The sequence below is a fragment of the Thyridium curvatum genome (genome assembly GCF_004353045.1).
Source record: "Thyridium curvatum strain D216 chromosome Unknown NODE_4_length_842636_cov_84.159710, whole genome shotgun sequence".
In the NCBI taxonomy this organism is placed as follows: Eukaryota; Fungi; Ascomycota; class Sordariomycetes; order Thyridiales; family Thyridiaceae; genus Thyridium; species Thyridium curvatum.
In genome coordinates, this window is record NW_022156759.1 from 125154 (window position 1) to 153079 (window position 27926).

The 27926-nt window shown below is 57.4% G+C and overlaps 8 protein-coding genes across 8 annotated transcripts; 6 read left to right on the top strand and 2 right to left on the bottom strand.

Moving 5' to 3' along the window:
- Nucleotides 1-2299: 2299 nt before the first annotated feature.
- Nucleotides 2300-4588, top strand: E0L32_000993 (uncharacterized protein; the record flags this gene model as incomplete). The annotated part of the gene is made up of 1 exon (XM_031132542.1): nucleotides 2300-4588. The coding sequence occupies one exon, from the start codon at nucleotides 2300-2302 to the stop codon at nucleotides 4586-4588; it is 2289 nt and encodes a 762-aa protein (XP_030992886.1).
- Nucleotides 4589-5710: 1122 nt separating this feature from the next.
- Nucleotides 5711-6564, top strand: E0L32_000994 (uncharacterized protein; the record flags this gene model as incomplete). Its single annotated transcript, XM_031132552.1, has 5 exons — nucleotides 5711-5729; nucleotides 5796-5899; nucleotides 5967-6006; nucleotides 6091-6156; nucleotides 6224-6564. 5 exons carry the CDS (start codon nucleotides 5711-5713, stop codon nucleotides 6562-6564), a joined length of 570 nt encoding a protein of 189 aa, XP_030992887.1.
- Nucleotides 6565-7565: 1001 nt separating this feature from the next.
- E0L32_000995 (uncharacterized protein) lies at nucleotides 7566-9441 on the top strand (the record flags this gene model as incomplete). The annotated part of the gene is made up of 2 exons (XM_031132563.1): nucleotides 7566-7697; nucleotides 7768-9441. 2 exons carry the CDS (start codon nucleotides 7566-7568, stop codon nucleotides 9439-9441), a joined length of 1806 nt encoding a protein of 601 aa, XP_030992888.1.
- A 790-nt stretch (nucleotides 9442-10231) lies between these two features.
- E0L32_000996 (uncharacterized protein) lies at nucleotides 10232-11299 on the bottom strand (the record flags this gene model as incomplete). The annotated part of the gene is made up of 1 exon (XM_031132574.1): nucleotides 10232-11299. One exon carries the CDS (start codon nucleotides 11297-11299, stop codon nucleotides 10232-10234), a length of 1068 nt encoding a protein of 355 aa, XP_030992889.1.
- A 3579-nt stretch (nucleotides 11300-14878) lies between these two features.
- On the top strand, nucleotides 14879-16200 carry E0L32_000997 (uncharacterized protein; the record flags this gene model as incomplete). Its single annotated transcript, XM_031132585.1, has 3 exons — nucleotides 14879-14958; nucleotides 15025-15546; nucleotides 15609-16200. 3 exons carry the CDS (start codon nucleotides 14879-14881, stop codon nucleotides 16198-16200), a joined length of 1194 nt encoding a protein of 397 aa, XP_030992890.1.
- Nucleotides 16201-18104: 1904 nt separating this feature from the next.
- Nucleotides 18105-20052, top strand: E0L32_000998 (uncharacterized protein; the record flags this gene model as incomplete). Its single annotated transcript, XM_031132596.1, has 5 exons — nucleotides 18105-18406; nucleotides 18494-18734; nucleotides 18846-18941; nucleotides 19019-19444; nucleotides 19495-20052. 5 exons carry the CDS (start codon nucleotides 18105-18107, stop codon nucleotides 20050-20052), a joined length of 1623 nt encoding a protein of 540 aa, XP_030992891.1.
- A 591-nt stretch (nucleotides 20053-20643) lies between these two features.
- On the bottom strand, nucleotides 20644-23624 carry E0L32_000999 (uncharacterized protein; the record flags this gene model as incomplete). Its single annotated transcript, XM_031132607.1, has 2 exons — nucleotides 20644-22072; nucleotides 22156-23624. The coding sequence occupies 2 exons, from the start codon at nucleotides 23622-23624 to the stop codon at nucleotides 20644-20646; spliced, it is 2898 nt and encodes a 965-aa protein (XP_030992892.1).
- A 1841-nt stretch (nucleotides 23625-25465) lies between these two features.
- Nucleotides 25466-27622, top strand: E0L32_001000 (uncharacterized protein; the record flags this gene model as incomplete). The annotated part of the gene is made up of 3 exons (XM_031132618.1): nucleotides 25466-25497; nucleotides 26316-27438; nucleotides 27593-27622. 3 exons carry the CDS (start codon nucleotides 25466-25468, stop codon nucleotides 27620-27622), a joined length of 1185 nt encoding a protein of 394 aa, XP_030992893.1.
- Nucleotides 27623-27926: the final 304 nt, after the last annotated feature.

Consider the following 27926-nt stretch of genomic DNA (forward strand, 5'->3'; position numbering starts at 1 on the left):
TGCAACGTTTGGCACATGAAAGGATGAAAGGGTCGCAGATTTGCCTGGTCAAATTGAAGTACGTACATCCACATGCCAGCACTTCCGTAGATGACTTGTTTGGATCTGCGGCCAGAAATGAACGCTGCACCACCCTTCGTCGTACAGCAGGCAAGTGTGTAACAGCAAAGACCCTCGTTTCGCGCGAACGTTGCCAAGATCTGCTGAATGGTGCTTGGCTCCGGCGAGGATCTTCAAAAGGATGGATGGCCCCAAAATAACATGGATACGGGCTGCGGCGATCAAAAGGCTTGGCTTTCCGTTTCACGTCCACAATGTTCATTTGTTGACCACAGATCCCTTGCCGCGATGGTTGCTCTCGATGTGTCTGCGTACCGAGTCAAACGCTGGCTGACAGACCTACCAACTCGGCCAGAGTTGGAGGACAAGAGCCAAGCAAGCAAGCGTACGGAGTGCTCCTTACTACCTACGTACTCCGTACATCTAGAGTGCGCCATCGCGGCGTTGGTGAGGTAGATCGTGTCGAATTTCACCGCTTCTTCGTGTCTGACCATCGCTGGCTTGGATTAGTTTGGTCGCTTGTGAAATGAGATAGCTGTGGGTACGGGCAGTCAACAGCACTGAATGAATCGCCGGCCACCGGCCTGGCCCCAATCCTCGACTCGATTCAAGGTGTCATGTAAATTGTTCACCGCACCACTGGCTAGGTAGGTTAGTTAGGGCAGCTGGCGGTTTGCAATTACACGCATTTGGACCCATCGTCCGTGTTGCCGCAAGGGCTCCGCTGTCGCTCATCGCGATATTTCCTTCCCAACAAACGAGGGTATCCTGCCATATTTCAATGGTCTCGGCGACAGGGACAACACCGTGAAGTACCCGAGCTCGGTGAGTTCTCGTCTCGTCATATTACACAATTGATTACCTACCTACCTACATGCTAGGTACCCACAAGATGAAATTTGAAATGTTGAATGGTGCTCCATTGTCTGCCAAGAGGCATCACTTTGGTCAAGGAGGTACCTCACGTACGGAGCCCTTTCTCGCCGAAGATCACAGACGCGGCCGTTCAACGCACCACATTCTCTTCCTGCTACTTTAGTCAAGCGTGTAAGAGAAAAGGCAGCGCGGGCAGAGAGCAAAATGGCTCATCGCCAGTCGGCTAACACTTTCCAGGGCTGAATCTCCACTAAAAGCGACCTCTCGTACGTCGTACATTCAAGTGCTGGCGCAGCACGCTAATTCGGAGTTGATGGGGAGATGGAATGAGGGAACCTGCCTCTGTAGGGGGAGGTACCCTGTCAGACAGGTACAGCCGAGGGTCTCCTGTTGGTCGCTCATGTGCCAATTGCTGCGTTTCCAAGTCGAGGAACGGAATCCACCCTGCACACCCTCGACCATCCCGTCTCTCACCGCTAGGCCAGCAAGTATTTTCAGGCTAGCAGGTACCTGGACCCGATATCCTACCGCGTTTTCCCTTACAGAAAATGCCTCCTACACTTGTAGAGGTCACTTGCCCTCGCCTCCCTAGCCCAGGGTTTTTTTTTCTGCGCAGGCTCCGACGTTTTCCTGCCCTCGAGTAATACCCACCCACCCACCTGCGCCCTCACACAAAGAGCCCAGAGATCCCTCACACACCACCCCCTCTCTCTGGCAGCCCTCTCTTAAATCGTACAATCTCTCTCCTGCAGGAATCACATCAATTCAGGCCAATATTTGGAACACAGGATTCCGTTGATTGTGTTCTTCCTGGACCCTCGACGTGGTCATCCAACACGCTGAGCAACAGTTAACAGTCGCCTTCTTCACGATTCGCCGCGACTCCACCCGTTCCGACGTCATCTGTGCTTGCTTCGCCTCGCCGCCGCGTCCAAGCAGCCAGCGGCCTGTCGGCCACCCACAGGCGATCGCCAGCCCAGGACCCTGAAAACCCTCCCGTGCATCCAACCCGGGTCACGGCCTTTCTGGTCTGGCTTGAGACTCGACAACCTCCAACTTCCCGCCTTCTCTCCTACACTTACACCATTTTCGACTTTTCAAAATCGACAATGAGTGTATTAAAGTTATAGCAATACGGTCCCTAGGGACACCAGCTCAACGACCCTCCTCCACGATCGCAACGACTTGGACGGAGAGACTGCACCTGGTGTAGCTTTCTTCTTCATGCCCTCTCTGGGCTGCTTTGTTGTTTGCGATTTTCAACCTCTTTCCTCCCACTGATCTTCCGAGACATTGGCTCTCGACATCTTGCCGACCTACAACTTGTCACCACCACCCCCCTTACCTCATACCGACTCTCAATATGCCGAACTACACTCAAAGACACGAAACTGCCACGTCCAGCATGCTGGCGTGGAGACAGCAGAATGCCAAGCTAGGCCTCGCTATCGAAGATGACGTTGGCGCGGATACGGACGAGCCCCCAGATCATCACCCTCTGCAGCTCTCTCCCGTCACGAGCCGCTTCCCCAAGGCGGCTGTGCGTCGTGGCAATGATCAACATCACCAGTCCTTGCTCACAAGGGCTCTTCAAACCCCATCCGACGACGAGGCGGCTGAACCTGCGCTAGATCTGTCTACATCCCGACGCCGGAGATCGTTGACGAGCAACATTAGCCTGGCATCCACCGCCGAGCTTACTAGCGATACAGGGGTCACCAGCCCTGCTCGAACGAGTTCACCAAGCCCCCGTCTACCGAGCGGCGCGTTTGCCGCCGCAACAGCCGACCCGGTGGATATCCAACAGGCCCATTCTGGATTGGCGCCTCTGCCCAAGACTGAGGCCAGTCTCAGTCATGTGGCGAAGGAACAGCACGGTCCTGTTCAGGGCTCCGGATCCGTTCCTCCTCCAGCTGTTGAGAAGAAACGCTGCATCTCGTTCGCCTGCGGTGCCAAACCTGTCCGGACTGACACCGCACCAGTCGTTCCGACCGTCAAAACCGAGCAGAAAGCGGAGCCTGCTGCCGCTCCAAAGCGACCGTGTATCAAGTTCGCTTGTCCAGCTCGTCCCCAATCGGATGTTGGCACGGCCAAGCCACTGGATACCCAAGAAGCCACACCCAAGCATACGCCTCAACGCAGGAGTAACGAGTCTTCTCCCGCCTCCATTCGGAAGCAGAGATCACCTTCTGTCGGACGCCGCGGCGGCCGTTCACTCACTCCTCGGCGCGCCAGTCAGCCTACACGGGCCAAAAAGTTCCTCTCTGGCGAGAATCTCGACTTGCAGACCGAGTCCTCTCGGTTCCATGAGTTCGCCACTGATGAGCCCCAAGAGGATGATTGGATCCGTCAGGACAAGACCGCCACGCGCCGAAAACTCACCATTGACGACACCTTGAAGATGGAGCTCGAGATTCGGCGTCTTGGCAAGGAAGCCGAGGAAGAAGCCGAACAGGAAGAGAATGACGATGATGCGGAAGCCGAAGATGGGGCGCTTGATGAGGAAGACGAGAACGAGGATGAGGACGAGGAAGATGAGGATGATGAAGATGAAGACCAGGACGAGGACGACGATGCATCAGGTTACAGTTCTGACGACGATGGTTCAGACGGCTACAATACCGATAATGAAGTCGGCTTCGCCTCTTCTGACGACGAGGACGATGATCTGGTTCTGTGGACAACGCGCCAACCAGGGCAGCTGTCCCTGTCTGGCGCTACCCCTATGGAACGCCGCCCATCTCTTGGGGAGCATTCGGATTCATCCTCTTATTCCGGGAGAGCTCCACGCCAGGACAAGCCCAAAAACCGGGAACTGGGCAAAGTCATTCGTTCTGGAACCCCTGAGCTACCTGACAGCACCGACTTCGTGTGCGGTACTCTGGATGAGGATCGGCCTCTGGAGGAGGCGTACCTCTCGTGCCTGGCGGCTCGTAAGCGTGAGAAGCTTCGCGTGATCCCTCAGGACATTGATCCCAGCTTTCCCACCTCAGACCCTGAGGATGAAGCTGACGAGGACACATACAAGGCTGGCCACGATAGCGATGAGCAGTTGTGGCTCCATGGCGAAATTGAGGATCTGGATCATGAGCATCACGAACGCGCCGATAGGCGAAAGAAGAAGGGCGATTCCCCCAAACGATATCGTTCGCCGCCTCCCAAACGTCACTTCTCACCGCCGCCCAAGGTCCGAGGACGATCTCCTCGAAGACTCCCAGAGCGCCACTCTCCTCCAAAGAGATGGAGGTCGCCGGCTCCTCGTCAAAAGATCACACCACCTAACGCTTCGCCCATCCAGAACGAGCGAGGTGTCATCTTTGAGCCGATGGCCCCTCGGCCCAACATCACCCATACCAAGTCCCTGCCCCGTCCCGGCGCCGGGTTCACCAACATGAAGCACCGCCGCAACCGTGCACCTACAACCAGTACCAAGGACAAACACGTCCGTGGTGCCATCGACATTGTCAAGGGCCTGGAGCAGAAGCGGCAGAGGCGAAAGGAGAAGTTCCATCAAAAGTATTGCAACCGGGCCCGCAAAGGACAGGTGCCTGAGAAGCGCCCGCAGCCGGGCAAAGGCGCAGAGCGCATGAAAGAGTTGGGTCTGATCATGGCTGGCAAGATCGGTCCAGGCAACTATGTCCTTTCCATATAAACAAGTCAAACTACCGCATTGGGAGGGGCATTCATGGAATCAGCATTGCATTGGGCGGCACCTTGGGTCTTCGGTTTTCCACGCTTACGATTTGCAGCGTACATATAACGAATTTTCTTGTATCTATCTGTCTCTTTTAGGGGAGGCTGAAGCCCCCCCTCATCTGTTTCAAATTTCAGGCTGTACATACACTATTCTTTCTTCTATCTCGATGAGCACTTTTCCACTTTTCCGGGAGTCTGGGCGGGAATATCAAATGCACTTGTGAGCGACAGGATACCTCTTACAGTTTTGAGATGGATGGCGGCAATCTGCATGATATAGTCAATCGCTGTGACAGGAATGGACTCTGATCAATTCAACCGAGATCTGAAATCTTTGGACACGTTCTTAGTGTAGAGTGAGTGCATTTGCGATAAGCTACCTAATGTAGGTGATTATCCGAGTCTGGCTCGGAGCCTCAGTCATGCCTGGTGCCTGCCTACATACCTTGGTTGGAAGGGTGATCGCTACTGCGTGTTCTGTTGGTTCTCAGCTCGTGATCTGCTCTGGGATGGCCTACCCGGAAGTGTGTCGGGGTTATTTATGACCCAGTTCAACTGATTCGAGGGCCATGAAGTGGCAAGGTAGCTCCTACCAGACTCTTCACCTCTCTGGGCGGTAGACTGTTCACCCTGTGAACCTTGCCAAGATAGATCGATTCTGGAAAGGCCAGCAGTCCTGACAACACCAGCGGGTGTTCCCGAAGTTAGAAAACCGAGGGAAGATGGCGTTTCGGGAGTGCAATCAGGGTTATGTAAACATATACTCCGTAGTTGTTACTGCCTGATAATCAAGGCGCCCACTTGTGGCTTCCTCCACGCACTAGACGACAGCACCTGTCCTCCCTCATCATTTTCAACCTACCACCTTTAAAAAAGCCCACCTCCTCGTCCTTTCGCGCCCTCCTCGACTTATCCCGTCATTCTAACTATTGCCTTGATCTTCGCGGACACTGGCAGTGCCATCACCTCTTTACTCTTCCTACTTGTCCTGCTCCCAGAACTGTCCACACGAGCATTTTGCGCGTTTCGGACTCGCACCCAACACTCCCGATATCCTTGACAATACAACGGGGTCAGAATGTGGATCGTCAACTGGTGTATGTACAACAACGAGATCTTGCCTGGTTGGACATGCATTCGCTGACAGTGCTCGTCCCTCTCAGTCTACGACGTCCTGTCGTCTCTTGGCCTGCTCAACAAGCATGCCAAGCTGCTCTTTCTTGGACTCGACAATGCAGGCAAGACGACCTTGATGCATATGCTTAAGGTATGCACTGATGCCAGCACTGCGCACTTCAGCAGGAGCCTGTTAGCTAACACCGTTTACTGCTCAGAACGATCGAGTTGCAATCCTACAGCCAACCCTCCATCCAAGTCAGTAAACTTGCCCGCTTCGCCATCGGTCCCAAAGGCCATCTCGGCATTCGAAAAGAACACTGCTGACACTCGTCGCCATAGCTTCGGAAGAACTGTCAATAGGCAATGTCAGGTTCACCACTTTCGACCTGGGAGGTCATCAGCAAGGTGCGTTAATCTAGCCGTCAGGCCCTCGTGACAGTGTGGTGTTTGATGTGCTGACTTGGACTGGCAGCCCGCCGTCTCTGGAGGGACTACTTCCCCGATGTGAACGGTATCGTCTTCCTCGTCGATGCCAAGGACCACGAGCGTTTGCCCGAGGCCAAGGCGGAGCTTGATGCGCTCCTCTCGATGCAGGAACTGTCTAGCGTGCCCTTCGTCATCTTGGGCAACAAGATCGACCACCCTGACGCCGTCTCCGAGGACGAGCTCCGGCACCAACTCGGCCTCTATCAGACCACCGGCAAGGGGAAGGTTCCGCTGGAGGGCATCAGGCCCGTCGAGCTTTTCATGGTGTCCATCGTGATGAGGCAAGGATATGGCGATGCGTTCCGATGGCTCTCTCAATACATCTAAGCGCCTAGCGAGAGAGCGGTTTGCCTGGTTGTCTGACTTTGTAATTTTTCCCTCTGCTATAGTTTGATAGCTACAAGCGGTTCACCTATTTGTCTCGGTAACCTTGGCTGATGCAACGCGCCTTCCTCTGTTTCCGCTATGACCGTCTAATATCAGGGCTCTTGCTCCACCACCGCCGCCAACGCGAACGCTTCGATTTTCACGATCACCAACCCCAACGCGCCGTTTGGTCTGTGAATTTTTGGCGGGGATTAGACTACGGAGTACCTAGGTAGGGAGATCATGACTAAAGGAAGGCGGTATGTCAACAGCGGTGCCTCGATCAAAGAATAGCGGTGCCACGACCGGGCCTCCAACTGACTGCCTGCACTGTTCTTTACAGTCGGTTTCCTAGGAAGTTAAGAGTCATGACCAATTGCTTCCTAGAAATAGAGTCGTGCTTGATCAAGCTCTGGACAGATTTACATTAGATGAGGAAGTCAACGAAGTTTGATAGAAGGAATCGATGGTGGCTTGTTGCGATCTATTACATCATCAGGCCTGTGGTCCAGGTGGAGCTACTACGCCATTGCAGCTCAACTGCCCGCCGGTCTAGGCAGTTATGGGCCCTTTTACGGTGGAAACCATGGTCGGCTTCAGTGATCTATAGCAGCAAAATGGACTGTAGCTAAACTACCTAGGAAGGTATTTCATATTGACACGACACTACATCCATGCGTCAATTCGCCCGGGCCTCCAAATTCTTCTCCGTGTTCTCGCGCATTCGCATGCCAAACTTTAATGCACAGACTTGTCAGCGCACTCTGGCCAACAGGGAGTCTCAAACCTAACTAAGTACTAGTCTCAAACCTCCCTTTCCGTTGGTGGTTGGAATTTGCGCGGAACCCTTCCCAGCACGGCTCCTCCTCCTGTCGTCACCTGTCTTGCGCAGTCGCAGGCAGCATCAGGACAGCTCGATATACGTCTACGCCTGTCAAATCTGCCCGCAAACTCAGTCCTCGATGTCGATCCTTACCTCCTCCACCTCTCTGAGCTACCCACTCTATGCGTGCGAGTTCGACCCGGAAGATGCGTCCAAGCTGGTGGTCGGAGGCGGCGGCGGCGCAAGTCGCACGGGCGTGGGAAACAAGATCGTGAGCTTCACCAGCCACGCAACCATACAGGCATAGCTACCCTCCGCTAACCTAAAACTCGGGCGTGTAGTCACTCTTAACGATCACGAATCAAGACTCTGTCATCTATCACACGTCCGAGCTCGAGCTCAGCAAAGAGGAGGACAACGTCACTAGTCTCGCCGTCAGCCACCCCAAGGGCAAGCCCATCTCGGTGTATGCAGGTGTCAATTCAAGTCCCGAGGCGCAGAAGAAAGGCAACAATGAGCACCTTCGGGTCTTTGGGATCAAGCCCGAGTCCAGGGCCAAATCACCTATCCCGCCAGCCATCAAGGAGCTCGGTCGCAGCAAGCTCTTCAATACAAAGGACGTCAATGCCTACCAGAGGCTACTAAGGCTTTCTTCCCCGTTCGAGGGCTCTGCACAGGTCGGCGTCTGCGCTAGTGGGCTGTCCCAGCAGCCCGAAATTGCCATCTTCGACGTCACGTCCGATAATATCAGCGCCAGCCCAAAGCCGCGCGGGCTGCTCGAGCTCGAGCGCGAGCCGTCGGACCTGGACGTCATCCAGACAGACAAGGACGAGTACCTCCTGGTGTATTGCGACGACTACAGGCTGTTCACGCACAGGATCAAGAAGGGCGTCACGGAGGAGCCGCGGTGCGTCTTCAGCATGCCCGACGAGGACACGACGGGCATCAAGGGCAAGCCTGCCTTCCGGTCCCTGCGCTTCCTGACGCCGACCTTCGTGCTCGCGGCGGCGAACCTGCCCAAGCGCACCGGCGTCGTTCTGCAGGGGTTCCGCCTGCCCGCCAAGGTCGAGGACAACGCTCGCCTGGCCCTCTCGGCCAAGCTGCCCAAGGCCATCATGCAGGCCACGGGCATGACCGTGCGCAACCTCTCCCCTCCCTCGTCCCCGGCCGCCAAGTACGGCGACTGCCAGTTCGCCGTGGCCGTGACCGGCGTCGACAACTCGATCTACCTCTACACTCTGGAGCACCAGGCCGTGAGCAACGTCGAGCTCATCATCAACTGCCACCCATTTGGCGTCTTGGCCCGCGTGCACGCGGCCCAGATCACCGACGTCGCGCTGTCGCACTTTGGCCCGCCCGCCAAGTCGACCTCGCGCACGCAGTACGTCAAGCTCGCCAGCGTGTCGGTCCAGAACTCGGTCCGGGTGCACCACATCCCGCTCCGCAAGGTCATCGACCGCAACGCCCCCCTGCAGCGCGGCGGGCCGCCCCGGCAGCCGCGCTACGTCGTCGCGCTCAAGCCGCAGGTGCGCTCGCCGAGGGGCATCATCATCGCGGCGGCCGTCGTCATGGCGCTGCTGGCCGTCATCCTGCAGGCGAGCCTCGAGGTGCGCGGCCTCTCGCAGCCCGTCGTCCACGCGCACCGCTTCGTGCCGCTGTCGTGGCAGCTGCAGCAGCACCCGCGGGACGCCGTCCGAGCGGCGTCGCGCCAGCACGAGGGCAAGCTGATCCAGCTGTTGGCGGCGCAGAAGCTCGGGCCGGACGGCGGCGGGCGGCCCGTCGTCGTGCGCGAGAACGCCGAGGCGGGCGAGCACGGCATCGAGGTGACCAGCGCGCCGCACGACGAGGCGGGCCCGCCGGCCCGGAGCTGGGAGGAGCTGCCCGCCGAGCAGCGGGCCGCGTGGAAGGAGAGGCTGCGGCGGGCGGGCCACTGGGGCGAGGACATGGGCGAGAGCGTCTTCAAGGGCGTGCTGTTTAGCGAGTTGGCGGGCGTGGTCGGGGCCATGGTCGGGTAGTCTGACTATCTGCCCCCAGAACTTGGTGTTTGTGTGTGTGTGTGTGTGTGTGTGTGCATGTGTGAGTGCTATGGGTGAGTGCCATGGGTGAGAGTTGTATGTCCAAGGGTTTAATAGTAGGCAGGGAAGGGAAGGGAAGGGAAGAAAAGGGGCGGGCGCTGTGGATGATGGATGGATGGGAAGGGTCTGGTTGGTGGAGTTTCCTGCATCCAGGTTGTTTTTGACCAGCATCGTTCGGGTGATGAGCAGCAGTAGGCAGGTGTATGAGTTCTGACATTCTAATGTACTACAATATCAACCTAGATAGATCATAATGCTTCATGCATGAGGATCACATCAGTACATCTGTGAGAGCACAGTACTATTAATGGTCTTTCTTGGCTTGATTGTGGTATTGAAAGTCTATGCCTGAACACCCTCCCTTCAAAGGCCGTAAAGCAGGTAGGTAAAAAAAGTTAAAGAGAGATACAAAGCCATGGAATATCATGGGGTGTTTGAATGGGGGGATAGGTCGGACCATAAAAGGTTGGCAAGGCTTTGGCCAGAAATACTAGACGATGCGACTCCAGCAACACTGCCCTCTCTCTACACACACCTTCCTGTGTGCAAGAATGAACTTATTTTGCAGCCACCCAGAAACGCCTCAATAACGCCGCTCATCAACGATACGTCCAATCGTACAGTTGGCACTAGGATATCAAACAGTCTCCCCTCAAAGATCCCTGTCTACCACCAACCCCCACCACCACCTGCGTCCTCCTCTCGTCTGGCATCATTATATAGAGATAGCTCACCAGGGCACGAGGTTGGGAGGCAGCATGGGGTACTCTTGGCCGTCGATGATCTCAGTGCCATAGCCGACATCGACGGTGGACTGCCAGTCGTCTGCTGCCTCGACGCCGCCGAGGTCGCGCTTCCAGTTCGTGCCACAGCTTCCCGGGACGTACTTGGCCACGTCCATCATGAGCGTCATCTTGACCTCGGGGCAGTAGTTCCAGATGTGCTTGCGCTTCTCGGGCGTGCCCCAGATGCCGGCGTGCAGGAAGCTCCCGGAACCACCCGTGTGGTAGCCCATGGGCTCATAGAAGCCCTCGCGCCAGTCGTCGATGCCCTTGACCAGCTCGCCCTCGGCAGCCGCCTCGAGGGTCCGGTTGGGGTTGCCGGGGTCCTTGAGCCGCACGGGTTGCCCGCTGTGGGACTCGCCCGAGAATGTCAGCGAGACGGTGCCGTTGGCGACCTTGCTGCCGGGATGGTGGGCCAGGCGCAAGGCTAGCCAGACGTCCTCGGGCTCGGAGCCATCCTTGCGGTCCTGATACCTGAGGATATCGATCATAGCACTGACACGGCGGAGGGACAGACCGCCATTGCCACCCCACCGGCCGTTGGGGTCCCAGGGGGCTCCGATCCAGTCGTACTCGAGATAATCGTTGAGGTTGTGTACCGAGTTGGCACAGAGAATACTGTCCGTCTGGAAGATAAGGAGCCATTCGGCAGGCTGCAGGACGTACTCGTAGAGCCAAAGGGTGGTCAGGAAGCGGCTGATCTCCTCCTGGCTGCCGGTGCTCATATTGGCAGGGATGTAGGTCAGATCCAGCTTGCCCGCGGCGACGTGCTCGCGGATGGCCACAGACTTGTTGATATGTTCAACCGACTCGACCGATCCCATGAACTGGAAACGCCAGTCTGGGGGCACGACAGACATGAAGTGCAGCATCAGAGGTGCCAGGATCGGATTCGGCCGGTTCTCGATGAGGAGAGCGACCTTGGACTCGTTGTAGGGCGACCGCGTTCTTCCCGAGGAATAGTCGAGGCTGACCCGGGGATAGTCGATGTTGTTGGCGACTGGTCGGAGGAACATTAATGATGTGATACTGCGAGGCGATTGTCAGTTAGAGCTCCGCGCGCCGTGGCGAGTGAACCTGTGCCCTGGCTTACAAGAAAAGAAAGAATCCACCCCATATCCTCATCTTCCGGCTCGTTCTCGACCAGAGCACGGCCGGCAATGCCACCAGCTTGTCTGCAAGGCCCGCCATGTTGATTCCCTTGCCTTGAAAAGATAACAAGGGAGATCGCAGGATCGCAGCGAGATGTCGACCAGTCTATGCCAGGAGAGGGCGGCCAGAGAAGATGAGCTTTCTTTCAGAATGCCTTTTCAGATACCCGAGTTGTAGCAGGTGCACCGTTGACCACGTATTCGTTGGGCCCGATCTTCCCACTTCGCTTCTTCGTTTGTCGCGGCAGCTGACACAAAACGCTACGAGTGTCTCACAGGCTGCAAGGCCTCGTCGCACAGCTGAGCTGAGGTTGGAGATAATGAAGGGGAATATCTAAGAGGGAAGACAGAAAGGATCGTGGACTAAGGCGCCGGAGAAGCGTAAGCATTGCCGGGCAGGCTGGTTGTCAGTCAGTCAGTCAGTCAGTCAGGGAAAGAGGTCCAAAAGTCCAGCCCTCGATAGGACAGGCCATGGAGCAAAAAGAAAAAAAGGGTTGGCGTATTGAAGGGAGACAATTTGGTGAAGTCGGTAGTGTGGTAGTGTGAGCGGATAGCGGCGACCTGGCCAGCGCCATTGCCTGTCTAGGCTCGTCTTTTGGGGGGGCGATACGGAGCTCGGCAGGACGGGGGTGGTACATTCGAGGTACTTGACGGGACCACGTCCCTGCAGGCCAGCGCAGTCGCGCTGGAATCGCCTGCCCCGTCCAAGCCCGTCAGCTTGGGAAGCGCATTTACAAAAAAGTTACCATTATACGTTAGGTGTCCTCTACCTAACTTTATTAGTTCGACTCGAAGCGAACATTCCAACCATCTTTCCTATCAAAGTTCTGTCTAGGTAGCCCTACCGACTCTTGCAAAGTGTCAAAAGGAGATGCAATTCAGAGGCTTTCTCATGAGAACCGTGGGGCATTGATCAGTGATGATCACCCATCCGCCTGAACCCCTGTCCCGAACTTTCCGTCTTATGTACGAAACCAAACCATTCATTTGCTCGAATCAGCGCCCAGCCTTATTGGCAAGGGAAGAGAAGGGCGAAGCAGGGGGGTTTTTACGGTTGCGCCACCCAGGAGTGCCAGGGGGGTGAGAAGTCGCCTCCATAGATGAGGATTGGTTCGTCCACCATCATTACCTCGCTCCAAGCAGCACCCAAACCCAGTATTTTTATCTCACTCGGTAGAGCCATACCCTAACTGGCCTGGCACCCACGGGAGACTTGCATCAGCTGTCATCCCATATATATGTATACGAACTATGGCAACCCTCTCGCCCATTTCGGCCATCTCATGCCGCTCGCTCGCCCAGTCAGCTCCCCTTTCCGGATTCGTCGCCAGCCATGACGAACCCGGAGGATGATTAGCCCTAGCGATGATGCCTGAGCACCGGCAGGTGTCACGCGAGACAGGCACAACCCAACTCAGATGTAGACAACTTAAAGTTAGACTGCCGGCCAAACTTCTGACGCTGCTTGACTTACAAGGAGCCCACGGTTTACCTTATCTTGACACCGTGTTACACCAAGGAACCAGGCACACTCGCTATGTGCAAGCCTTGTCTCGGAACCGCTTGCCGCTCTGTTGCTAGAGGTGGCTGTCGGGGTGCTGGCCAAGGCTGGAAGCACGATGGAGTCAATCGCGATCCATTCCCAGACAGCCAAGGATCGCATTTGCTGTGGTTTCGTGCTTGTCTTTGCCCTCAGGAACCTGTGCAGAGTGGTGCTTTTAAAGACACAAGTCGAGACTCCCCGCCTCCCGCCAAGCCAAAGGTTGACTGTTCATAGCCGTTGTTGTCTCAGTGAAGGAATGCTCAGCCATACAGAAACGCACGGCTGGCGCTTGTCTTGGACAATTGGTTGAGTAAAGTGCTCGGATAGGGAAGTTGGAACATATGTCGTGACACCCAACTAATGGATCAGCAAGGGTTTCCTTATCGCCAAATGTCGAGCTCCTCGTCCTCGTTCAGCACATACATAGCACTCATATGGAGAGGACAATCTGTCTTTTGGTGAGTTGAATTCATTCATTGTCGATGGAACTGTCTGGTTCTGGCCTGTCCTGTGAGCAAGTCGTCTGGCACACTGGATCTAGAATAGACGCCAATGCTGGCTCCGGCAATTTTAGAACGACCCCGGGGAGACCGGACACGCTAAAGGGGTTCGCGGGACGCGTTACTGATGCAGAGATGGGATGGAACCAGCCGCAAGCGACCGCATTCCTCACGCTGCTGGCCACATGCTTAAGAGAAGGACAGATCCCTCACCTTGTTCCGGCTTCTTGATCGCTGCCCCTCCATCTCAAGAATCCATTGTATGCTCCCCTATGTTCCTCAAAGGGCCAATTGTATTACATTGAGCCTTCACTCTTGCGGCCAGATCCTGTGCCATCTCCCGTCTGAACAGCCAGCAGTCATTTCCGCATTTGCGGCGGGCGTCTGCGAAATTAAAAGAAGATTTTTTGGCTTGGAAATTGCTGCAGGGGAACCAGACTAGCTGAAGCTATTGAGAGCCTTGGCGCTCGGGCGTCACTAAAAGAGGGAGCGGATAGCGATAACCAACCCCACCGTAATCGTCAATACCCCTAAATGGAGGCCTGTCATCCGACCCCCCTGCTCCCATGGATGCGTCCATGGATGGTTGATCAGTTCCCCCATTAAAATGTTTAGGGCAAATCCCCCCCCAATCACCCTTTCTGTACAAGTACAGCGGTTCTCGTATGCACCATCTGGCCTCGAGTGGGCTGACGCTAAGCCCACGTACCTCGCAAGTACTCCTCCAGTCTCTCTCCACAAAGTCTCACCATCCCAGACTTTCTCTCCTCTAGGCACACCCTTTTTTCGTGCCACCCAGAAGCAGCAATCTGATTCATCTGATGCTCTTTTTGCAGCGAGGAAGTCCGCCGCCCTTGAATTGACTCGCCCGACCTCAAAGTGTCCCCCCTGTGCTCTCTTGGTGTGTTTCGTAAAGGCAGCGGCCTGTTGTTCGATGGCCGTCTTTCCGTGTGATCCACTAAGTACCCTCCTTCCCAAGCCAAACCACCACCATCCCTGCCTATCTCGCTGGCGCCAGCCCTCCTAGCACCTTACTTTTCTTTTCTCGCGATACACCTTTTTCCTTCACCTTTCGCGACAAGTCTCGTCCCAGTCCCCCGCTCTCCTTCACACAGTGAGTGGCACTTGTAGTCGATAGGAAACCTCTCGCCTGTCGCCGCCGAAACATCACGGATCGACTTGTGCGGCTCCTTGTCAGCTCGCGCCTACACTCGCTCAACAACATCGCGACCATCGCAACGATGCGGAAGTAGCAAGGACGTCCTTTATTAGTCTTTGCGGAACTCTCGATTTGCCAACGATTACACCATCCGGCTCGTCTCCACCGATCAAGATCACAAGCACCCTCCCGCCTGTCCACCATATCATTACCTCTCGCAAGGCGTCTTGCGATCTTGAACGATGACGGCCCAACACCAATCCCCCGGCGTGTTCGCCATCACCAAGCCCAAGATCATGGTGGTGGTCTCTCTGTTTTTGACGTAGGTCGCCTCCCTACTGGTCTCCCTTTTGAAGGATTCATGCTGACGGCAGGGCCAACCGTATAGCTGGTGGATCGCCTTTCTGCTCCCTCACTACTCCCCGGGCATCCATGCTGCTTTCAAGTCACGGCTGGAAGAGGCCCGCCAGAAGATTCCTGCCATCAAGGTAGACTGGCGTCCCGACCCCGAACCGCGCAGCAACTACAACACCTCCAAAATCGCCCTGCTCGTCGAGCCTCGCCCTCTGCCGCACCTCGTCCCCCAGATGCTGCACATGCTCACGGTTATCCCTCCCGACTGGAGAATGGTCTTCATCGGCTCCGAGAAGAGCGTTATTAGCGTCGGCCGGAGCTTCGCCGTGAAGCACCAACAAGTCGTCGGGAAGCTCGACCTCATGGTCCTGCCAGAACCCTGGGAGATTGATTCCAAGGAGAAGGTATACCGCTTGATGACAGACATCCGGTTCTACGACGAGTTCCTCCCAGGCGTGGAGTGGATTCTCAAGTATGAATACGATAGCATCCTCTGTGCCAACTCGGAGCAGAGCCTGAACGACTGGCTGCACTGGAGCTGGGCTGGAGCCCCTAGGTACACTCTACCGACCATTCTCAAGCCATTTGTCGTAGCTTTGGCTAATTCTCTCAATGTAGGACCCCAGAGGATAGGTTTGCAGGAAACGGTGGGCTTTCACTACGCAAGGTGTCTGCGATTCGCAACGTATTGCACTTCCAGGAGCGGTACAACAATACCGAACCCGAGGACGAGTGGTTTGGCTCGCGGTTATGGATCATGAAGAACGAAAAAGTCGCATCGGGCAACATGGGAGTCCTTGCTGTGGAGGATGTCTACATAGAGAAGCCTATGGGCTATCACATCCGCGACGGTGGCTCGAGGTTGAATGACGACGTGTGGAAGGACCATGCGCAGCGGAAGAAGATCCTGCAGTACTGCCCCGAGCTCAGTCTGATCATGGACATGAAACTGGAGCGCGAGCGTTGCGAGGGCGACAGGAAGGACGGCACCATTGGTCTCACTCCCGAGCAGCAGGAGAAGAAGAAGCAGGAGGAGCTCAAGAAGCAAGAAGAGGCCAAGAAGAAGGAGGAAGAGGCTAGGAAGAAGTTGGAAGAAGAAAAGCAGAAACTCGAAGAGGAGAAGAAGCAGCAGGAGGCTGCAAGCACCGATTCGGCCGCGGCAACACAGACCAGCGGCGCTGCGAAATCGGACGAGACGACGAAGGTATAGGGTCGAGAATGCGTGGACTATTGAAATGGCGCAACGCTTGCAGGCTCTCCTTGTCGAGCAACATGCAGTGGAACGTTGTGGCTTTTTTCTTCATGATTTGATGGTTCCTGACGACAGGGCTGTTGACCAAGTTTTTGTACTATACAGGTGGTTTGGCTCGATGGCACGGTGTTTCGGTTTCTTTTTTGTCTTTGGCACGAGGCGTGTAGCATTCGGGTCTTCATCACTTCGATAGAACCAAGTAACGAGTCAAAAATGTGTCCCAAGAGGAAAGTGATGCATTCGGGGGCTGGTGACGATGAAATAGAGAGGCTTGGAGAAACGGGTATTGTGCACAATTCGACCCAACATGCCGCCGGCCTGGTTCTACAAGTTCTCACGACTACCCAATCTCTAGCCGGAGGGGGGGGAAGGAGGCCTTGAGGCGGTATGGCGGTATGGCGGCATATTGGAGGCTGGCTGCATCATCGAATATTCGGGTGCGTGTCCATTTTCCCCATCCACTCTATTTTGCCAATATAGAGGTTCTGTTTTTAATGCCACCCTCCTCCGCAACAATCATCATCATCGCTTCTCCTCCTTACCCCAGTTACATTCCGGAAGGCTGAACGCGTGGCCTCTCTCAGATGATCGGCTTGCAAAGCCGACCCCTTTTTCATTTTCCATCTTGCACTCTCGGATCCGGCATCCAGAGTATTTTGGGTGGTGAAATGGCACGTTTGCCCCAGAGGCAAGAGGTTGCAAGTAACTCTCCGCTGGTGCCATCATCTCTCACTCGACGAGCAAGTGCCGTCGAGCTTTTGTGAGGGCTCAATTCTGCAGTACGGGCATCACAAAGCTTATTTTTTCTCGGAACATTGGCAATTCAACCAGGCTGCGCTGGAAAATGTGCGGCGGGCTCCATCGCGTGGTTGGCAAAAGCTTCGATGGCAGCGCAGAAACAGCCGGCTTGGCAGCGAGCCTTGCGGATGAGACGAACAGACCCCGTCGACCGGTTTCTTGGCCTGCCTTTCCGCTACTGCTGGGAAGATGTCTTCTCGCCCTCCCTTGCGCTTTGCACATTCATGCGAGGAAAGGAAACGCCAGTTGTCGTCTGTTGGAAAGCGGAAGCTTGCTCGTCCTGCCTGTGGAAACGACTTGTGCGCGGCGCCGGGCCTGGATTGACAGGAAACGGATGGCTATATTGCTTACCCTGTTGTGGGGGCTTCTTACCGCCGCCGGTTATTACATAGGTACGGTACGTAGAGCCTTATAAGTGAGCCGAAAGGGGAAGTTTCCTTGGGTCCATCACTTTGTCATGGAGGCTCGTTGAGCAATTTAGCCTGCAGCATATGGTGATGAGAGTCGCGGAGCCAGAGGGTCCCTCCTTTTACCATCGTCGGCTCTCCGCGAAATGGGACCCCAAGGTGGACGTCCTGCATACCAAATTCTGTGTCTGTCTGCGGGATGCAGACATAGACTGCATGCGTGTTCTCTGCAAGGAAACGTCAGCTTCTCTCCCCCCAAGGGCGGGAGCTCATGACGTTCTCACGCAACGTCGGACTGCAGTTCATATATTCACTTCCCTAACCTCCTGCAGCTCGCTACCCAGTTTGGCATGCTCGCGTATGTGGCCTCGTCGCCATTTTCGTATTCACATTTTCTTCTTTTGTGTCGATATACGGTAACGTTACCATATACCCTTCCAGGGCCGGAAGGTTGTGTATACTTGAGGGATTGGCCCGGTGTGTGTATATGTTTGGACTTATACCTCCTTTTCCCGCCTGCTTGGATCAATTTGACTCGGCGTTCTCCAAGCCAGGCACTGTTGACACTTATGAGGTCTCTTGGCCTTCGTTGCTTGTTTTTTCTAAAAAACTCTCTTCCCTGACTGTACCACCAGGCTGCAGACATCCAGAGCCGTGATGCATTGGTCAACTGTCGTGGTGGCAGCCTTGGCAGGCATTGCTACTGCGCACGGCGGTGACGACCACCTGCATGGGCTGCCAAAGATCGTCGGTGGGAGGAAGATCCTCTCGGAGCTGCGGGCGCGACGCTTCGAGCCCGGACGCGCTCCGCCGCCAAACGTTGCGAGGGCCGAGCGAAACCAGGCTTCCGAGGGGCCAAGCCTCCCGCCGCTCGGCAGGAGACAGAATGGAGGCACGTCGGGGCGCTGCGGTCCGGGGCGTGGGAGCTGCGCCGGGGGCTACTGTTGCTCGGCCGAAGGGTATGTCATGCATCCACACACATACATGAAAGATGGGAGGGAAGGATATCGAGTTGCCGACCCAGGCTAACACTCTCCCCGTCTTAGGTGGTGCGGCTTGACAGAGGAGTACTGCAGCTCTCCGGACTGCCAGATCAACTACGGCTCCGGCTGCGACGGGAACCAGCGGCCCTCGGGCGTCGACACCTCGACGGTGGCGCGGCCGCACCTGGGCGACGTGCTGTACGGCGGGCTCGGCATCTACGACTGCGACAAGGCGGGGGACATCGCGCTCACGTTTGACGACGGCCCGTATGACTATACGGGAGATCTCCTGGACAAGTTTGCGGTATGTTGAGCGTTCATGCGCGCGCGCACACACACATACGGACGCCTCCTGAAGGCTAGGATCGGTTATGGACTTTCTCTCGCTGATTTTCCATCCTCTGTTTGTCTCTAGGACTACGGTGCGAAAGCGACTTTCTTCATCACTGGAAACAACCTGGGCAAGGGAATGATCAACGATGCATCCAAGCCGTGGGCCGGGTTTATCAAGGTGAGATGACAACCTCGGGACTTGCAAGCAAGCAAGGAAAAAAGTTACGCACATCCCATAACACGCACACAACGCAGCGCATGATAGCAGAGGGCCACCAGGTCGCCAGCCACACCTGGTCCCACGAGAACTCGAGCGCCGTGTCGCAGCAGCAGTGGCGGGACCAGATGATCTACAACGAGATCGCCTTCAACGACATCCTCGGCTTCTTCCCGACCTACATGCGGCCGCCGTACTCCATCTGCGAGAAGACCTGCCAGACGATCCTCTCGGCGCTGGGCTACCACGTCGTCTACTTCGACCTCGACACCGAGGGCTACCTGCACGACGACCCGTCCGCGATCCAGGACAGCAAGGACATCTGGGACGACGCCGTCGGGCCCTCGCGCCCGGCCCGCGACAGCTTCCTCCAGATCGAGCACGACATCCACTGGCAGTCCGTGTACAACCTGACCGACTACTTCCTCACCTCGCTCTTCGCCAAGGGGTACCGCTCCGTGACCGTGGGCGAGTGCCTCGGCGACCCGCCCGAGAACTGGTACCGCGCGGGCAGCGGGTCGCTGCCGGGCCAGGACCCCCCGCCCCCGTCTCGCCCGCCGCCGCCGCCGACGTCCACCAGGACGTCGGTCAGGACGACGCCGACGCCGAGGACGAGAACGACGACGAGGACAACGAGGAAGAGCACGACCACGACCAGGACCAGGACGACAGCCAAGACGAGCACCATCATCGGGCGGCCGACGAGCACCGACCCGCCGCCGGAGCCCTCGCGGTCGACGACGATCCGGCCCCCCTCCGACGGCGGGCCGGCAACGACTTCCGCCACCGCCACCACCACCGCCACGACGACCAGGTCGCGCGTCCCGGACTCGCCCATCAGCAGGCCGCCGGTCAGCACCACGCCGACCCGCGTCCCGGACCGGCCTATCACGCGGTCGACGAGGCCCCCCGGGGTCACCATCTCGATACCGCCGCTCGTCACGATCCAGCTGCCGCCTCCGCCGGGGCCGCCCGAGGGCCCGCCCGAGGATGCGCCCGAGGAGCCGGATGCGGGGACGGAGTGATTGGGGGGCCGGCCGCCATGGAGAGACGTATGGGTAGAGTATTTTGATGGGGGGGTACAGGGGGCAGGCAAGGTGATGGATGGGATTTAGAGAAAAAGAGAAACATATCTCGTTCAGTCGGTATGGCATATCAACTTGCATATTTCAAACTTGTCCAGAGGAGGGTTATTTACATGATAGGGACCATGTACCATGATGATCAAATATCTAGATATGGTTTTTGACATTTGCTCTCTAAAACCGCACGAGATTCACAATAAGAGCCAGCAACAAATTTGAGTAGCCCATTGCATGTAAGTAATCATGAAGTAAAAATCGCTTCAATGAATTTCAGTAAATAGTTACGATCCGCTGGTATCTTTTATGCCCTTGAACGACCAATTTCCCCACGCTGCAACGCAAACAAATAAGGAGGAAAAAAACATCGAAAATGCAACGATGAGGGAGAGTCCCACGCAAGAAGGGGAAAATGAAAACCACAACGCCAACCCATATCTACATCGTCTAGCCGGCTATATACAAGTCTAGTAATGCTGCTGCTGCCCAAAAAGAACAAAAAACTCCGAAATGCTCCCTTATCTCCAAAAAAAAAAAAAAAAGGCAGACCCGAACACAAACGCTGGCTACATCACCTCGTCTCACTGGAACATGCTCGCCACCTGGTCAGGACTCATCAGCGTCGTGCCGTGGAAATCAGACTGCGACAGCCGATACTCCCCCTCGTCCTGGCGCGCCTCGTGGCCCGCGCTCTCGTCAACATCATTCTCATTCTCATTCTCACCCCCGTCCTCTCCCCCGTCCTCTTCGTCATCGCCTTTCTCCTCATCCACATCGCTCATGCGGTCATCACCACCATCGTCGTCGTCGTCGTCGTCGTCGTCGTCATTGACCGTCGTCCCCGCGTTCCTCCACCGGCTCACGTACCCAGAGTCCGTCAGCGAGGGCGCCACCTTCTGCCGCCGCGGCGAGGGGGTGGTCTTGGCCGCTCCCGCCCCCGCCCCCGCCCCGGCCGCCCTCCTCCTCTTGCGCTGCTGCGCCCCCGGGCCCGACGCCACGGCCTGGCCGCTGACCCCGCCGCCGCCGCCGCCGCCGCGGCTGCACTCCCGGGCCGCCGGCCCGCTGTCCAGCGTCGGGGGCGGGACGTGCCGCACGACCGAGGACCGGTCGCTGCTCGACGACAGGCCCGACAGCGTCCGCGCCGCCTCGGTGAAGAAGTCCTCGGGCTCCACGTCGATCTGGACGCTGTCCATGCCGCCGACCAGGTCGCCCCGCTGCAGCAGTCTGGACGACGACAACGACGACGACGACGCCGACGGGCCGTAGAGGACGATGCTCTGGCGGCGCTGCGGGCGGTAGTGTCTCGACGACGACGGCTCGTCTCCTCCTGCTGTTGCTGCTGCTGGCGGGCCCGGTTGGCTGGGGATGACCGACGAGATGATCGAGGCCCGAGGCGTGCTGGACGCGGTGTGGGCGACGAGGGAGGCCGCGGCCTCTGCCGCCGTGAGGCCGCCGAACTGCCGCGGGAGGTGGAGCCCTGCGTCCGGGATCACGATTGTGCTGCCGTTGTGCTGCCTTTCCTCTTCGAGGACTGCGACGCGCTGGGTGAGGGCGAGAAGCTTTTGCTCCAGGTCCTGGAACCTCTTCTCTTTGATTTCGGCACCCGCCGAGGGTGTGGCGTTCCTTGCCGCCGCGCCAACGTGGATCGTGTCGGTGGTCTGTTGAGGAAGAAGCTCGTTCTCGGCAGCCTCGGACTCGTCGGCTGTTGCTGCTGCTGTTGCCTGCCAGCCGGTGGCCGGCGATGGCACCTCTAGGCTGTTGGAGACCGGGCGGGCGGCGCCCGTGACAAAGGTGTCGCGCAAGAGGTTGTACTTCTCCCTCTTCCCCCTCGATGACTTGGTGCAGGTCTGGCCGAGGTGCTCGTCGAAGAGCTGCCCGTCCGTGAAGGGCTTCCAGCACCTCTTGCAGAGGCCCGCGCGCGGGTAGCGTTGGCCGTCGTCGTCCACGTCAAAGGAGGAGATGTATTTACGATCCGACCGCAGCCGATGAGCCGGCCTCTTCAGATGGCGCCTATTTTTTGGTTGGTTTGCTGTTAGCCCCCCGACTTGGCCCGAGACACATCCTCTTCTGGAGGTTCGCATTTTCACACTTACACAAGACTGGCTATGCTCTCATGCTTGGAGTGACAGGGAGAAAACTTCTCGTTGTTGTCTCTGCTGAAGTGAACCGGATCGTGCTCTCGAAAGGGGCACGGGACCTTGTCGTCGTCCGCCTCATCCCCGTGGGATGCCTTGGGCTTCTTCTGCGGCGGCTCGTCCTCGTCGTGGCTCGACTCGTCGTTGTCGGATTCCTCAAGCTTGAGCGCCGGCTGCTCAGGCGAAGCGGCCAGCTGCTCATAGCCCTGCGCCGGCCCCTGCTGCGCCTCGGCGGCTCCTGGGTAGTAAGCAGGTTTGCTGGGCTGGGCCGGCCGCGCAGCCATGTCGATCTGGCCCTTGGCTTCCATGTGATCCAAGGAGCCAGTCCAAGGAACCTTGACCGGCATGGCCGGCATCGGCCTAGATGCCGCGACTCTGGCGTACGCAGGGGCGGCAAAGATCGTGGAAGGCTGCTCGGTGGCAGTTGGTGTGTAGGTCGGCGTGACGGGTGTGCTGGCCATGGGGGCCTGGAAGAGCTGAGGGTCGAGTGGGAACGGGCTCATCAAAACGCCATGCTGCTGCTCCGGTCGGATGGTATCGTCGACCCTCTGGATGTTGTTCTCGACGTTCTGCAGTCGCGTTGCCGGAGAGGTCCAGGGTAGGTAAGAGTCTGGTGTTGCAGGCGGCTGCTGAGTACCGCCCTGGCCCAGGACACCAGCCTGAGGTTGTGAGTAGGCCAGCATGTTTGGGTTTTGCATTTCCGGGTACAGGATGAAGTCACCCCGCGTGTACCGGGGATACATGGGGCTCGTCATCGCAGACTGCACCTGAGCGTGTTGTCCGTGTCTTTGCCTGGTATCCTCCTCGTTCATGCAAGCGCTGCAGCCCTCGAAGGGGCATCGATAAGACCTCCTGGACCTCGTGCGGATGTAGTGGTAGTTGTGAGCCTTTTCCATGTGGGCTTTCAAGTTGGACTCGCGCGGCGACTTGTAGGGGCACGACTGGTAAGGACAGGCGAAGACCTTGCGGTTCGGGTTGTGCTTGTCATTGATGTGCCGCTCGAGCTCCTTTTGAGTAGGGAAGCCCTGCTCGCTATAAGTACATGTCGGATACTCGCACTTGAAGCGGCGGCTATGGGTTTTGAAGTGCTTGTTGAGGTCGCATTTTCTGGGGAACTGCTTCCCACAGGCCGGACAGGGGTATTGTCCCTGTCCGGCGGCTTGCACCACTATCTGAGCTGCATTGGAGATGTCGTGTGCCGCGCTGCTGTCGACAGCAAAGCCCACCGACGAGCTCTGCTGGTGGAAGGCGTTGGCCGGCGGGTTATTGGCCACTATGGTCGGGCTCTCGAACAAGTGGCTGTAGTTGTCGGTGGTGGGTTCTGCTACAGTGTCATTAGACGCCGAGGGCAGGCCGTGCTGGGGGCCGAACGAAGCCGTACCAGCACCAGTGTCGTAGTTCACTCCGTAGCCGGGGCCAAAGTTCATGTCGGCCGGCAGAGTGTGCAAGCACAAACCAGAGATGGGCTGCCCTGCAACGGCCGCTTCCTGCCCTCCGGCCAAGTTGTAGTAACCCACGGTGGTTGACGGTTTGATAGTTGATGGATGTGGTGGTGGTGGTGGTGGTGGTGGTGGTGGTGTAAGTCTCGAGGAGTGGTGGTGGGTCTCGCCGAATATGATGAATGCCTTTATCTTTTGAGAGCAACAATCGTCATGTCCACCGTCCAACTCAAGTGCTCCGGGTGTCGTCGTTGGACTGAAGTGCCTTTAGATCAAAGATATGCTTCGACTACTGGAGACTGTATGCTATTTCTGCGTCGCGGACCTTGCAGCCTCTCTGAGTCGTTGGATGTAAGTCGAGTCGGGTTATTCGATGTACGGAAGATTGATTAGCGCGCTAACTAGTTGGAATTGCAGATCAAGTTGTATTATATGAGTGAGAATGGGCAAAACAGTGATGATGGCGTCGATCTACTTGGACTGGCGGTGCCTCAGTTATAAACGATGCACGACAAAGGAACCTCGACTAGTTACGGCATGCTATCTAGAGTGGTAGATTTCGAAGGATCGGGAGGGATACAGCACTGGTCTTTTAGCTCTAACTAGCTGTCGGACATGTGCGAGCAGCTGCGCAGTGGCTGAGCAGCAGCGGTCCAAACAGCAAGCAGCACTGCACCACCGCCAGCCAGAACTACCCCGGGCCAGGGTCCTTGCGGGCCACACCAGAACTCGCACTTGCGATAGCTACCTAGGTAGTTGACTGCACGAGCCACATTATTGTGGCATGGGGCATGGGGGATTGTGGCAGATGCGGGAAGCCGATTCCCATTCGCACGCCTTCTTGGCTTTGCGATCCGGCTGGCTGGTGTTGGCGTTGGCGTGCTGACGCTGACTGAACACTGACGGGAGCCCTCCCGCTTCCCGCTTCCCGCTTACTTCGGCCTCGTGCTGCCAATGTTGGTACCTAGACAGCCCTCGGTGCGGGAGCAGCAATGATCAACTCCGGGTTTCGCTCGGGCAGGCCAGCCAAGCCTTCCCAACGGCACACTTCATGTCATGCGTACCCTGCATGGGTGTGCGCGGGTGTGCCCAGAGTGACGTAGCCGGACCTAGACCACCGTGGGCCCTCTGCGATGGACGACATGCTGGTGTACAGTCTGTCTGGCGTGCGAGCTGACAGCCTTGCAGCTTGTCGTTGGCGCCGCTCGTGTACGGGAGAGGCTGCATCGCTACACCACTGATCCATCCATCCATCCAGCCATATTAGCGCGGCAATAATGCAGCAACCAGTAGCTATGCGGATACGTCATTGGCGCCAACAGGTCCAGATCGTTCGTGCGGACTGGGGAAAACGGAAACGGGACAGGCAGTCGAGAAATCGCCTTAGCTGCCTCTCCCGGTGCAGCTGGTGGCCTCGTTCGCTTTTCGTCGTTTGGTGGCTTGGTGGAAATTGGTGGAGGAGCAGTGGGCAGCAACGCATTCCTGTTGGTTCGACGGGAGGGGGACCAAGCCCGTGGGGCAGTCTGTCATCGTTGATGGGCTGGTCCTAGCGCCGGAAACGCCTAGGGTCCAATGGATTGGCCCCCCCCCCAAGGTTGACATGCAGGCCATGGATCCGTCATGGACCCCCCGTGTCGGCACCTGGCATCCAGCAAGGTGGTGCTGCGTTGGGAGAACGCCTGATAAGGTTGTTTTCGCCTTTGCTGCCAATAAAGATCACTACCTCGTACTTCGTTCCTTGCATCATGCAGAGAAAAGAGGCATTCCACATCTTTTCCGCAACCACTGACAGGTGCAGCCAAGACTTTCTCTTAGGTAGGGGCATAAAGATGGAGAAGCGGCCGCCGCAGATGTTGATTAGGTAGTTAGCCACTGAGACACATGCATCCCTCCACCGTCGCCTATCTCTCCCGATTGCTGATGCAGCCAGCTGCAGCCTCGAGGTAGCTATCATGCTTCTGGGTGAAGCTGCTGCCGCCTCCTTCCCAGGGTTCAACATGCTTTGATCAACTGGATGTACATAATTAGAACAGATGCGACAGAAGCATGTCAAGTGCTCAGATGACCTATCTTCGCAGCTTCTAATAATAATACATACACTGAGGGATGAAGAGAATGGTCGTCATCGACGCAGAGCCGCACCGGCGATAAGAAACCCCCCTGCTTCGGCTTTCCTCGTCCAAAAATAAGCAATTGAGCAAGAAATGCCCAGCATCTGCTCATCGGGGATACCTATCCATGCCCTTACTGCTTTTGTGTGTCTTTTCGATCGAATCCGCCGGGGGTTTGCGGTGCTTGGGTGCCAGCCTTGGAACCCCAGCCGACACCCCAGCCGACACTAGCCACAGTCGCTGCTCCCCACTCGAGGCGGCTGTGTCCGTAAAGTGTTTCGGCCCCCAAGAGACAGCACCAAAACGCGGTGATGTGCATGGCAGAGGAAACAGCATAAGCACTATCAACTCCCCCAGCAAAGTCTACCAACTTGACAAGGTTCTCTTTGAGCGGTTTTTTTTTGTCTAAATACCAAGCCCAATTGGCTCCCTCCCGGCCCTCCCGTCCCTTGAACTCTTCTCTTTTGTCTGACAAACATCCCACTTACACCAACTAACTAGAGGTAAGTATTCACACACAGACTCAACACACACACACACACTCAAAGCAGGACAAACACCCCCACAGCAAGAGCACCAATCAACCCAGCCGTGCACCCCAACCCGTACAGCTCCCCCAAGATCCTCCCGCCGAGCAGCCGCTGTCCTCGTCCTCCCCCTCCCCCTCCCCCTCCACCGCCTCCTCGCCCCACCCCCGCCGCCGCCGCCCCGTTGGAGCTGCTCGACGTCTCGTACGCCGTCGTCAGCGCCGGCGGCGCCAGGAGCTCGACCCCCTTCGTGATGGTCACGGGCGCGAACCCCCACCGGTCCCCGCTCGTCCACGTGTAGTTGTACGTGCTGTACGTGCCGTTCCAGTCCGCGTCGCTCGCGTACCACGCCGCCCCGACGTGCGTGAGGTTGCACCGCGCCGTGCTCGTGCCGTTGAGCCGGCACCGGTTCACGACCGTGCGCCCGCCGCCGCCGCCGCCGCCGCCCGCCCGCGTCCCCGTGTAGATGAAGGTCGTGGGGCCCTGCGTGATGGTGCTCGGGTCGCCCGTGCGGTTGTTGAGCGGCGGCGGCGGCGGCGGCAGCGGGCGTGTTGTCGTGGGCGCGAGCCTCGGCGGCTGCTCCTGCTCCTCCTGCCCCTGCTCCTGCTGCCCGTCCGCCGTGGCGATGGTGGCGGCGGTGCTGGTGCTGGTGTTGCGCGAGTGCGTCGGCCGCGGGCGCTTGTCGCTGCGCGTGCTGGTGATGACAAACGTCGTGGCGCTCTCGTCGACGCCGACGACCGAGCCCGAGTCGCGGTGGAACATGGTGTACGGCAGGCCCTCGAACGCCCGCTCGTCGATGTAGAAGAGCGAGACGACGCGCGTGGCGTCGGTCGTCGTCGTCGTCGCCGTCGCCGTCGCCGTGCTCACGCTGACGCTCGTCGAGATGGACGTGATGGTCGTCGAGTGCCCGCCGGTCGCCGTCTCCGTGTCTGCCGGCGGCGGCGCGGTGTCGGACTCGGTGACGTCTTGCGCGTGGGCCAGCATCGAAGGCGAGTTGCTGCCTCCCTGATGGACGGTGGTGAGGAGGAGGAGGCACAGGAGGGCGAACGAGCGATGCACGGCGGCGGCACCGAGGCCATGCCGGCGAGATACCGAGGTCAGAGCCATGGTCTATTGCGAGATTCGGCAACAATGTCTCTCGACGACGACTTGTTCCGGATCACGGTAGGTACAGATGATAATCGGGGAAAATGCTAGAAGAAAATGAACGTTGAACCTTTCTTTTTGACAGGAAAATAACGAGTGACGGACAGCAGACGGCTTTCAACGCCTGCCTACTAGCATTAAACTGGGTGACAAATGAACATTCTCCTGCTAGGATCAGGAAGGTTCCCAAGTCGAGGAATAACGTTCCCAAAGAACCAGGCCAGACCTCCTCCGACTCTTGAAATCTGAGCAGGCCCATGGTTCCATTTGTATACTTTCAGGGCCAGAGCACACGTTACTTGCCCACATTGGAAAATAGCATACCACATCCCCCAAAAAACGCGGCCAGCTTGGCTGCGTCACTTCATATCTTGCCCTCCTCCTTTCGGCGGGCCTTAATGAAGCAGAGTAAAAAACCTCGACCCAGCCATTCATCGCCGCCCGCGCAAAGCAGCCGCTCCACCTCCGCAATCAGGGACGGGAGCGGAGAGCAATGCGCGGATAGC